This window comes from Phaenicophaeus curvirostris, chromosome 1, assembly GCF_032191515.1.
Source record: "Phaenicophaeus curvirostris isolate KB17595 chromosome 1, BPBGC_Pcur_1.0, whole genome shotgun sequence".
NCBI classification, from domain to species: Eukaryota; Metazoa; Chordata; class Aves; order Cuculiformes; family Cuculidae; genus Phaenicophaeus; species Phaenicophaeus curvirostris.
In genome coordinates this window covers 28,386,280-28,398,973 of record NC_091392.1, presented here as the reverse complement: position 1 = coordinate 28,398,973, position 12,694 = coordinate 28,386,280, and the positions used below count along the sequence as shown (strand labels likewise).

The 12,694-nt window shown below is 36.5% G+C and overlaps 2 protein-coding genes across 2 annotated transcripts in view; both read right to left on the bottom strand.

Moving 5' to 3' along the window:
- Positions 1-12,694, bottom strand: part of DOCK4 (dedicator of cytokinesis 4) — a 240,529-nt gene that overhangs the window by 53,225 nt on the left and 174,610 nt on the right. The window contains exons 26-27 of the mRNA XM_069851332.1: positions 9,284-9,382; positions 2,683-2,777 (exon numbers count right to left, since the gene is read on the bottom strand). Coding sequence (XP_069707433.1) covers positions 2,683-2,777; positions 9,284-9,382 — 194 coding nt within the window. The remainder of the gene's footprint in view (positions 1-2,682; positions 2,778-9,283; positions 9,383-12,694) is intronic.
- Positions 1-12,694, bottom strand: part of IMMP2L (inner mitochondrial membrane peptidase subunit 2) — a 570,080-nt gene that overhangs the window by 530,940 nt on the left and 26,446 nt on the right. The window lies entirely within an intron of this gene.

Genomic DNA, 12,694 nt, shown 5'->3' with positions numbered 1-12,694 from the left:
TAAATATTATATATTGAAGGAATTATGGCAATTTAAGGACTAAAAATCTTTCAGGTAATTTAAGATCTGCATATAAAAATAAGAGAAAAAAATTATTCCCTACTCGCTTAGAGAGACCTTATCACTTGATTATATCCTTGCTAGGACTCATCTCTTTCCTAGGCTCAGACAGGCTAATCTCTCTTCCTGTAAATACCAGACAGTTTGAATTTTTATATCACTCTAGGGAGAGGAGAGAGAAAAGACAGTGCTGCTGGTGATGCGGCTGCAGCGACGGGTGAAGCTCCCCAGACACACGCTGCCTTTGGGTTAGTTCCTATTTCTTGGGCCGAAGCATAGACAGCCAAAAAGGCGTCCATCTGACAGAGGAAACATGACAGTGATTTTATTCCTGGGAAGTAGGAGTATAGAAAAGATCCAGAATGTTAATGAGTTACTTGATTATGGTCTTAAAAAGATGGGCTAGATTTTCCTTCTAGACATGAACAGAGGTGCAAGGAGTTCAAGAAGTTTCACCTTCAATCCTGAAGAGTCTGAGATCATTGGAAGTGCTCTGGTTCATCAAGTAAAGCTGAAGTAGAATGACTCCCAACCACTTCTGTCTGTGGTGCAAGCAGTGCCCTAATTTCTCATCCTGCCTCTAGGTTCATCCCTTTGCTCTTAGAGATTTTGTGTTGAGATAATTCTAGCAAAGCTACTACTCTGTGGCTTTGTAATTTTGAACACCCAGAGGAAGCTGAAGCAAGGCAGCCACTACGTTGGCAAGCGGGGGACATAAGTGAAAAGAAGGAGCTCCCATTCAGAAACGCATCCAGAAAAACTACTGTTCTGCAGCTGAGGAGAGAACAGAAGTGTATTCTCCTTTCTTCTGCCTCAAAAAGGAACAGAAACTAAGCCACAGATCTGTAATACAGAAACGATCAGTCTCCAGTTCGCACCATATTTTTAAGCACACCTGGCTAACCTTCTGTTTCATAGCAAACCAGCATTTCCTCCACAAAGGAATTAATGCCTAGCAATTATCGAACGCTGAATTTGTAAAGATGTGTTTGCTGGCAGTAATGCTTATACAGTTGTGTGGTTTTTGGTTTGGTTAGTTGATCTCATTGGCTAATTATGGTCAATTCCCACCTGCAGTTTTTGTAAATTTCTGTTTATCTTCTTTGCCTGACAGAACTGTACATGGAGTCAACTCCTAGACAGTCAGAACCAACATTACGTGGATCAATAAAAGTTGTGTGATGCTAACTGAAATACCGGTGCAAGTAAATATTCCTTTTGCAGAACTTAATATCATTATCTTTAGCATATCTGAACACCACCAGCCCATGAAACACGTGCCAAGGACGTTCCTAAATCTTAGTTTCGTATTTGTGAGCTGTTGCAAAACCATCTGCCAAGGCAGCTGTTTCTGGAATATATAACAATTTCTTAGATTATATATTTAGTCTAAAAGTTCCTACGTTTTCTTCCCTCTTTCCTGTGTTTCTCAATTTATTTCTTAATTTGTTTTTTATCGGATGCAGCTATATCTTCTTTAATAGGACACATGGAAGCAAATAATTACATGCATTCTTTGATTATTAACATAATTTTTTTTTATGTGGAATTCAACCTTGGCAAGATTAGCGACACTAAGTGAGAAAATAAAAATGAGCAGAAAATGCTATTTTCTAAGTCAGGACAAAGTTTGAACAAATACTATGATGTCTTCACATACACATACACGTAACAAATATGTATCCAGAACACAAGCTTTGCCAAATTTAATTATAACAATAATATTGTTACCAGTACTCTGTACAGCACCATGAATTTAAATTCTCTGTGGAGCCAGAAGGCAGAACACAGACTAAAATGTAAGTACCATTGTGCATTGCAGTATGTACCATGAAAGTTTAAGTCAATCCTAAATTCTAGATTCCTATGTCTGCCCCACACACCCCCATTTCTCTGCTGACACTGGTGTCTGTGTAATAGTGTTGGCTGCTCAGCTGGCTTACACGAGCTAAAGCTAAGCTTACAAAAAAGGGTAGCTGACGACAGAGGTCAAATAAAACTCAGTGGTTTCAGACCCACTGTAACGACTTCTCAGAAATGCTGGGAACCTATTTCTCTTAAACTAAGTCTGTGCAAAGAAAGAATAGCCCGCAGGCAGGTTACATGTCAAGGTATCACTATGAAATGCTTAGAGCCCTACATTACTGTACATTTCCTGGTTTGTGATTTTTAATTCATGGTTTTTCTGACAAGCACTAAATTAGCAAACATGCAAAAACATTGTTAATGATATCGCAGCAGTTAACTTCTTCTTGAGAGCAAACAGATCTTCACCAATTCAGCATCTGAACAAACCGATTTGAAATTAAGTTCTGTTGAGCCCTGTCATTTGCTGCCTGGAAAACAAAGCTCTTGATGCCTAGCATCTTCATTCTACCAAAGTTTTTCTTAGTTTCCAGTTATATGTGCTTGTTGAATAGAAATAGGTACAGATTATATTATGAATTTGTTGCGTAAAATCAGTCCGGAGCTTTTAAATCTTAACTTAAAAAATGAAAAACTCCTGCCAGCATTATAGAAGATATCTTGGACTTTAATTACATGCATCATGTAACTTTGTTTATTTATACCATGATCTTCATATTCTACCCGTATTTTTTATTATCATTAAAAATGCCTTACTTGTTTGCAACCAAACGCATCACTGTCCAGTCTTTTGGAAACATCTCTGGTCGTATTAGTATCCGAAATACAGTGAAAATCTGCAGCAGGAAATCCTTTGGAAGGAAAAAAAAGCAGCCATGTGACTTTTTTGCTTTAGAAAGAGCAGTTAGCTTTAAAAATATTTTAATCAGAGACAAAAATCATTACAGAAATATCAGAATTTCTTTTATTTTACGCATAGATACACCTCTGAGTATTTCTTCTTTTTTTTTTTTGGTTCCCCAGGAAAGCTTCAATTAGTAATTTAATTCATTTTTCTTATACGGAGGAAAATAATTTAATGTACCATTTGATTGACAGCAATGTATAAGAGAAATGTCAAGGATGCAGTTAGTTTCCACCCAGACATGTCCACAAATGCAATCCAAAGAATGATTTGCAAGTCAAAAAAGGACTTCACAAACACTACAAGGTTCTGAATATCTCCTTAATCACACCATGTTTTCATCGCTTTCAGAATTTATTCTAAAAGTGGCATTATTTGGTGGGAGAGGACAATTGTACCATTGGTTTTGCAAAGACCAGTGAATTCAATAGTGATGCCCAGGCCCCTGAACTGTTCCTGCAGCTGGTTGTCTGTATGCAGGTCACTTAACCATTCTGCCTCATTTGCTGAATCTACATAAACAGTGAACACATGTGAGCTACTGTGAATGTAGAAAGCACTGCTTAAGGGCTTTTAGCATTGTTATGTCCTATGTCATTTAACTCACTAATAAATAACTAAAGTAAACTATTCCTCTCTGCCTATAGTTTTTCAGATTTTCTTCTCATAAAGGAAACTACCAACAAAGGTAATATTTCTAATGCGCCCCCTTGATTGTGCACATTACTGCTGGTACCACCAGTATTTTTTTAGTAAGCAGAATGGAGCTTTGAACATCATGAAAAGCATGATGCAAGTGATATAACACATCTAACAGAATGAATGTGATACCTGAACTTGAAATGCTTTTCATTGATTCTGCCCACAGCACTTGCAGAGAGTCAGCCCAAAACACAGACTAGATGAACAAACAACCAAAGGGTACCAAATAACTTTAGACACAAAAATACATCCTCAAGTGCACTTATCAAGTGTAGATGACAGCCACTGCACAACAGATCTTTCATTAGAGAATCACTGTAAAGGGGGATGGAAAGCAGGCACTGGGAAAAGCAGCTGAGATCCCTGCACCCACCCACCAGAGAAGATTATATAAAAGCAACAAACTGTTTTCTGAGAAAGATGCCAGAAAATTCTCTGTATTAAAGAGTATAAATCATTCTCATTGCAGCTAACATAGTGTTTGAATGCACGTGATCAACTTTACAGCTTTTAGCTATGCAAGCAACACATTTATTTCAGACTGCTTTCTTATAGCTTTCGGACTCTGTAATTAAATTTCAACACTTCTGCCTGCTCCTTTTCTTCTTTAGGGGTTAACTGACTGGCTGCTGAACTAAAGAGACCAAATAGCTGCTGTTGGGAAACCAAGCAATGGTTTAAGGCCTTAAAACCAAAGGGCTGCATGAGGTATAAACTTAGTGCCTTTGAAATCCACAGGTCATTGCCAAAGCCTGCTGAAATTCATCAGCTCATTAAGAAGTCAGTAAGAAAAGAATGACAGACGGACAGGAAGATCATGTATACAGTAATGACGCTAGAAACAGAATAAATATTTTATTCCTAGCAAACTTTTAAAAAAGCACAGGTAGATACTGTGCTTTAACAATGTATTAAATTCTGCATCATTAACACCAGGGTAATTTCTATTTTTGGCAGAAAAAATAGCAAATCGTATCATCAATTTTGTGATACATGATATTAGATAAAAAAATGTGGATTTGAAAATCCTAAGTAAGACTGGAGATCTCCTTGTTTCAGTACATTTTAAAAACATAAACAAAATGCAGTATAATCAAAGCTGAAATATAGCTGAAAGAAACAGATAACTCATAAAAAAACTTCAGAAAAAACAGTCAATTTTAAGATTTTCAAGATTTGACTATTAAGCCTGTATTAGCAGAAATAATCTGTAGCTAATTTTTACTTTTCGTGATTCAGTTTTTATGTATTTAGTAATAAATTTCCCTTGGAATCCACTAAAAGCATGAAATTAAACAAAGGGTAAAGTGCCAGTAGACCAGTTTGATACTGTGCTCTTAATGTGCTGGTGTCCTTCATGTGTCAGCAGTGCTTATTGATATTCAGTGCTGATTTTAACTCCCAAGGGACTCACCTCCATGTAGCAATTCCACAAAATGTTTTAATCAATACAACAATACCTGGCATTCTGCATGATGCAGTTGCTCATTTTTATTTCATGGTACAGATGTCCCATTTCTATAGAGTACGATTCATGGAAGATCCATTTCAAAACTATATTTTGAACTGTTTCCTTTGCACTAAACTATTGTCCTTCATAGTTGTATCTGCTCTGCTGAACACATCATAATGATTTAGTAACAGATTTTAACATTTAAAAAACATTTTTGCTGACAGTATAAGTGAAATAACATTTGGTTGGTTGAGTACAGATATAATTAATGTCTCATACGCCCGCTATCTTAAGAGAAAGCAAGGAAGTAATTTTGTCCTTTTACATATTGTAAATACCATCTCTTAATATTCCTAACTTGTGCACCTAAGCTCTAGTACTATCCTACACCACTTGAATAATACCATAGTTCAGTTTTCTCTAGCAGCAATATTTGCTTGATGAAATTATCAAACCGTGATTAAGTGAGAAGCGTGACCTTCTGAAAGACTGAAACCCATGTATTCATTTAATCAAATACTGTCTTGGATTTTCTTTCACACTTCCCTGTATGCATGTAAAATTCTCTGTAAAGCAGGTTAAACTCTTGACTTGATCTCTCAGGATGCATCTATATTAACATCTCAGTTTGGGCCAACTGCTTGATTACCCATTACTTTGGTTCACACTGCAGAGTTGTTACACTACTTGCTATCCCAGAACTTATTTGTTTCCCAGAACTTTCCTTCAATGCTTCCCCAATCTACATCAAAAGCAACTCAAATATTTATTTTAGAGCTATCCCTTTGCCTCAGCACTCATCCTTTCAGAAGTCCCATGAGTGAGTGCATGTCCTTGCATAGCTGGAGAACCAAGCTTCTCCACCAGAAACATTCCCCATCCCTGCAGACCTCACACAGCCTGCGTACAAGGGCTCATTAGAGAAGAAAACAGTGGAATAAATTGCACTTGGTGGTAGGGTTTGGCACTTGCCTTACCCTGCTCAGGCTGCTTTAGCTGGAAGAGAGGGATCAGAGAACTAGCAAGGTTTACACCCATCCACATGAAATATTATCTTTTGCTCCAACAGATCTCTCCTGAATATCTGTTTTGCCACATCATGTAGGATACACTGAAAATGGATAAAAACTAGGCCTTCTGGCAGGTGCTCATCTGTTTGTTTTGTCTTCTTTAAATCTATTAATTAAAAACCCCACACATATCAATCAAACCTACCGTGCTGTGGTCAAAGCTGCATTGTGCTAGCACGCTGTTTTTCTCATTAACTTTCCCACTTCTTCTATTTATAACTCCCAGTGTTACCTTTTGTCATAAATTATGTCTGAGCTTTTTTGCAGCAGCAAATATCCACCCACAAGGGTGCTTCTGTTCTATAAATTGCTATAAAATATATTTACTAGAAGAAGATGTATTTTGTGGTAAGCAAAAAGAGCATATTTTTAAAATAATATTGAAAGATAAAAGGAAGCATTTAAAGCTACTGCCTTATTAAATTCAATGTTTTAAAAAGTGAGTGAGGTATAGTCTCTGGTACTAACACACAGCCACAAATCCTCTGTCACTTCTTTCTTATTTCATTTGCATGTGTTCAAATACAAAATGCTTTCTCTATCTGTTTTGGTGGAAAAAAACCTGGGTCACTTAAAGAACTGACTAAAATAAAAAGAGTCACCATGACCACTACTTAAAGTAAATATATTTACAAAAAAGAGGAAATACTTCCATAAACAACTACTTGTTTAAAGCCTCACTCAGATGCACGTCATACAAAAATGAGTAGAGGTTGTTCCTTCAAAGTCTCCATTTTGCTATACTACGATTAACAAGCTGAAACAGCCTTTAAAATTTTTGGTATAAACTGTCAAAAAAATATGTAAGAATTTCAAGTATATTTGGATACTTGATAGAATTAATGGCAACCTTAGTTCCCTTTTTACAAGGATTTGCACAAGTGAATATTTGTTTGGAGATGCATTAGGTGGGTTGATTTCTTTAATAGTATCACAAATACTGTGCAAACACGTATTCATGCAAGCACATGACATACTCAACTTAAGAATTAGTCCAGAAGGAAAAAGAAATACCTATGTTATCAGTGCTGAAATGTTCAGTACAGATGGTAAGATACAAACAGTGGTAGGCAAAATAAAAAAGCACAGCAGATAGTAATTCAAACGCCTCCATTACACCCAGGTAAATCCCTTGGAAACATTGTATCAGATTTGTAATTTGTAATGTGGCTTAGGGAATACCCAATCCACTCTGACCTGAGTGACTAGGGACAAAAAGAGGATTAAAAAATACAGCAAGCTTATGGTAGTTACCATTGAAACTTAAATCTCAAAGTACATAATAGCCACAAGATTAATCATGACTACTAGTTCAACCTCTCAAAACACCTTGCTCAAAAAAAGGTCTTATCACAGATATTTACACCTTCTGAATCTTCATTTACTCACACTGATGTAATTTCCTAGGAAGCATATCTTAAAGCAGTAGAAAGTACCAAGGAAGTTCTGCACTTGGCAAACAAAGAAGAAAAATACAGAGGTAAATGGCAAAATGGTATAGACAGTCTAAGTCATACACAGTCACCTCATGATTAACAGCAGTGTCAGCCTCACACACTAGCTCTCATCTTCCCCTCTTGCTCCCTATAATACACATTTCAGTAATATTTGGCATTTCCAACTAAGGGGGAAAATCAAATATATTATTTAAGATTCCAAAGAGAAGAAATGCTGCATTAATTACGATCAACCTACTGCCACTGAATCACTGGTGGAGCTGATGCTGATTTGATGAGATCTAAATGGAAATAACAAACTCTGGACTTCAGTTCTTAAGACCTCTGTTTTGATAGCTGATGGCACTAGTTACAGCTGCTTTCCATATGTCTCTGTGTAATAGTAGGGTATGTGCGTGGGGTGAATATAAACATGTCAAATCAAACACCATTCAAGTATTAATTCTAGAGATTTTACATGTTCTAGAAGCAAGACAATTTGAATAAACTCAACACTGTATTTCATAGATACATCAAACCAAGCTTGAAACCTCTAGGAAATATAAAAATCTAAACCTAGGAATATAGACCCACTCAAAATTCAAACAAAATGGCAACTATTTTCAGTAAAAAATGCCTGGGTTCTTCAACACATATTAAAAACTGCTTAAGAATAGCAATTATGTCAAGTGAAAATAGATGCTGTTCTACTAGTATAAAAATTGTCCACTCTCTGGAACTTCTAGGTAGTACTCTTGATTCATGACAGAAGTAACTTCTCAGCAGCATCTTCAGTCTTTCTGGCTCAATATGACCATCTTATTTTTGCAAAGAAAAACCTCTCACAAGTGGCGTGCTCTCTTCAGAACCACTCTAAACAGGTACCAGGAATTTAAGGAAATCAGGAATTGCACCATAACTAGACTCCCCTTTTCAGGGCTATACTTAAGTTTATCAAATGGTCATTAAACAGTAACATCTAAAAATACACTATCACACTAGGACACGATTACTCTCCTATCTAGGATCACTGGCTGAATAATGGCATAAGTGATTACTCAAGATTTCTTGTGTGGATGAAAATCGGTACTACGTAAGTTTTTCAAGGTATAGCAGAGTGGAAGTCTTAGTATAAATCTTCATGAAGGAAATCTTTATTTTTTTTTTCAATCCATTCTCCTCCAGAATGGAATGAAAAGTGTTATATCTCCATGAACCCAGTAGCTCCATCAAATGAAACTGATAGAAGCTGTCCTGAAACAGCTCTGTAGCTACTTTCTTCCATGATCAAACTAGGCAGACAGACATCACAACTCTGACAGGCCAATGGACTTGCTGCATGGTTAAGAAAACTAGTGGGTTAGTTGAATACGGATTTCTCAATCTGCACATCTGCCACTGTCATACATAATCTAATGAATGAACAAAAAAACAAATATAATAAATCAAACACCCAACTGCCTAAAAGGAAGAATCGAGCAGAACTATGTACCCTTAGATTGATGCCACCTTTAAAACAGTCTTCAAGGCTAGGTTTATGGATTTAAAGCAAATCATACAGCCTCCCCATGCCTATTTTATCTGCTGTCATTGTAGAACAAGACAATCTTAGCACCACCATAACAGCAGACCTGAGAACACATAAAGCCTGTGCAAAAGTTAACTTATCTGAAAAACAGATTGCATTTAAATACTGAAGTGTTTCATCAAAGCACAGGTATCTCTCAAAAGGAGATAAATCAAAGAGAAAGGAAGAGACTTGAACAAGTAGAAAAACAATTCTGCTACTTACCCTCAGATCCTCCTTTGTACTGAAGCTATCAAGAAGCTGTTGATAATGTCTGTCAGTCATTTGTCGCAAGAGTGACAACAAACAGGAGACAAATTCCCCCTGTTCGGATAAGCCAAGAAGAGAAATACTATAGATTATAATATCTTCTGTACTTGAGCTTAAACTATCGTATCACAAACACTTAAAAATAATTAACAAATATAAGGGGAAATAAAGTCTACAATTAGGCTTATACTCCATATTTCGTGAAAGCACATTAATATAGCTATGAACTTCCTTTCCATTTAAAGAGTTATTTTTCTTCAAATGCCATTTACTTGCTTATCAAAATCTAGTTGAAATAGTTCCAGAAAAAATCAGTAAAATTTTGATTTCTGATTTGTTTCCCTTGTATCTATTTTCAAACAGATTATTTAGAATACTAAAGCTACAACCTCTTACTTCACTCAGTTTTGAAACAAATATAAAAAAAAATAGAAAAAATTTTGGGAAGAATGCTATTGTTTTCCTCTAGGGAAGAAATTGATGGAGTTAGCTGAGAATTTTTCAAAATATTTTTACACAATAAAAACAATATTTGTCAAAAATAAAGCTCCTTTATAGGACTGAACAGACTTTGGAAATACTTTGAACAGAAGTAGAGCAGAACACAACACTCTCTTCCACAGTGCTGACTCCTGGATTCACGCTCCACCGGAGCCCAGACTCCAGAAAAGGGATAATCCAATCAATAGGCAGCTGAGGGACTTACTAGATTGCTACACAGACTCCTCGCTGCCTGATGCACAATCACCAAGCTGTCCGTCAATCAGCACGGGATTCAGGAACAGAAGAGTAGAGAACAGCTCTGGGTGCCTTCAGTGAGCGGTCAAATGAACAAGACTTTATGCAGAGGAATAGATTCTCCCTCTCTCCCTTCCCTGTCTGCTTGTTCCCTTTTAAACTGGGAAGAAACACTGAATGGTATCAACCTGTCTGATGGCAGGATAAGTGAGGACAGCAAAGAGTAAAAGGTTTGGGTTGCATCCCAGTCCTTAAGGAGAACAATTCTGACACCTTACAAGCTTGTCAAAAATGGGGAATATACTTTCCGGCCTGTAGCTACCAGGAAAGGGGAATGAGAGTGGGAGAACAGACAGGTATGGTAACACCGTACTTTAAAAGGGTGTCTCTCATTAGTTTCTCAAGTCAAATTTTGAGAAGATTTTTCCTGTCTTTCATACAATAAAAGACTAAGACTAAAATAAAAGAATAAGTCTAAAACAAGAGTATGTTTTCAAAGGAATGGCTGTTCCAGATTTTACATTTAAATGCCTTGTTCACTTGTGTTCATACCTTGTATGATGGTTTTCACTGGCAATATGGTGATAAAATAATAATTGTCTTACCCATAATAAGATTTTACACTGATGTAATGATCACAAATTAATTATCACCCTGTAAACCCATTGTTTTTTACAGTAAACATAACATTCTCAAAACTATATCTTAAGGCTACAAAGTCTCTTAATCTTCATGCTCTAGGATTAACCAGCCAGGTTATAGCTACTGTCTTGTAAATATCTGAATATCTCTTTCTGAACTTATCAGGTTCCATTCAGAAAATAAAAAGACTTTGCTCTTTTATCATTATTTTTTAATATTTTCCATTTCATTATGCCTCAACATGATTTTATCACGCCACTTAGTATAATGTAGGTTCATCTAAATAGGGATTTTTTTGAGGACTTTCATTCCAGTTATAAAATCTGAGACCACTCATATTTGGTTAATTAGCCAAAATAAGCAGAGTAAATAAACAAAGGTGTAGCTCACCTGATTGCTAGCCTGAGTGACAAAATCTGAGTACAAACCTTTTGAATAGTCCCTTTCTTGCTTAAGCATTTTAAGGAGGCCTTTCTAGTCACCTTCCTTCTATGCTCCCACATTTACTTTGACTTAATAGTGGTATATTAAAAATCACAGTCTATTATAGAAAGCTGTACTATTATAGTTGACAGACAAATCAGCTATAAAAGGGTACTAGCTTTAGCTAATTGTTAACTGACTTCTAAATCTGAACTTTTAATTCAAATGTAGGTAGCTATATAGGCAGCTGTTTTTTAAAAGAACAAGGAACACTCAGCTGCATTTGTTGAAGTTAACACAAAAATGCATGTTCTAAGATTTCAGGCAGTGTTAGCCACAGACTAACTACTCAGGGTACATGCGAATCATACATGGAAGCAAACACCACAGACATAACAACCTCGATAAAACAATTTAGGATACAATCCTAGTGTCATAAGTCAAGCCAAGCACTTTATCCAATTCACTTAGGTAGAATCCCAAAGTAATTTTTTGTGCCTTATTTAAGGAGCACAAATACTAAAATAGACACACAGAACTCACAATTAAATTGCAATTCATTCAGGTTCTGAGTGACCAAACTTCCACGATCTGATATCAATAAATGTTTGCTTTAGCTGGACTGATTTCTGCTAACTCTCTATATGTAAGCACATTTTTCTTTAGGAAAACCAAAGATCTTCATCGCTGACATCCTAAAGCAGAAGTTTCACTTCCACCATTGCATTAAATTCAATGTTTGTTAGCGCAACATCTGTAACACTGACTCTCTGAAACAACGTCTCCTACATGCTAAGTTTAAAGCCTCACATTCACCTTGCAGGTTGCCATCCAACAAGATTCCTCACTGCAAACTGAAATGCTACCAAGGTATCAGAACCTTGAGATTACAGAAACTGCACAGTCACGGCAGCCCACAGCCTGACATCGTCTGATTTTATGCTGCTTCTTCACGCTGCTTCTTTGTGCAGAAGAACAGTGATACGTGGGCCTAGATCATCACACTGAGGTGAGTTTGGAACTACTTCCACAAGTAAGACTAGATCTGATGCAAACATATAACAGTTTTATCCAATGTGCTGCCACGATACATATCACAAAGAATATTTTATGATACATGCAGCTTGAAATAATGGTAACATACCGGAACAGCCTCTACTGCTGTACTCACATTGAGTACCTTATTATACTTGCTCTATAAATAGTTCCAAGAATCTAGCTCTGTGTGTTGCCATAAGCCCATGCTGCATGATGTTTCTACATAAATGTATGTAACTGCCTTATGCTGCGCTGTGAGTCACTTCCACATTAAGTATTCTTTGAGATTCCTGTGGCGACAATGATCGCTTTTCTGATGCATAGAAAGAAAATTTTGCAACTTGAAAGCACTTTTAGAGTCTAATTTTTTGATGGTGTGAAAGAATTAGGCTGTCATGGTGTTTTATGAAAACTTAATCTGCAAGAAAGTGTGTATCTTAGAAGAAACCAATAAGCTCAAAGCTGCTACACTAACAGTCTAATACTACAAACCTTACTTTAGCTGAGATTTTCTCATGATGGCCC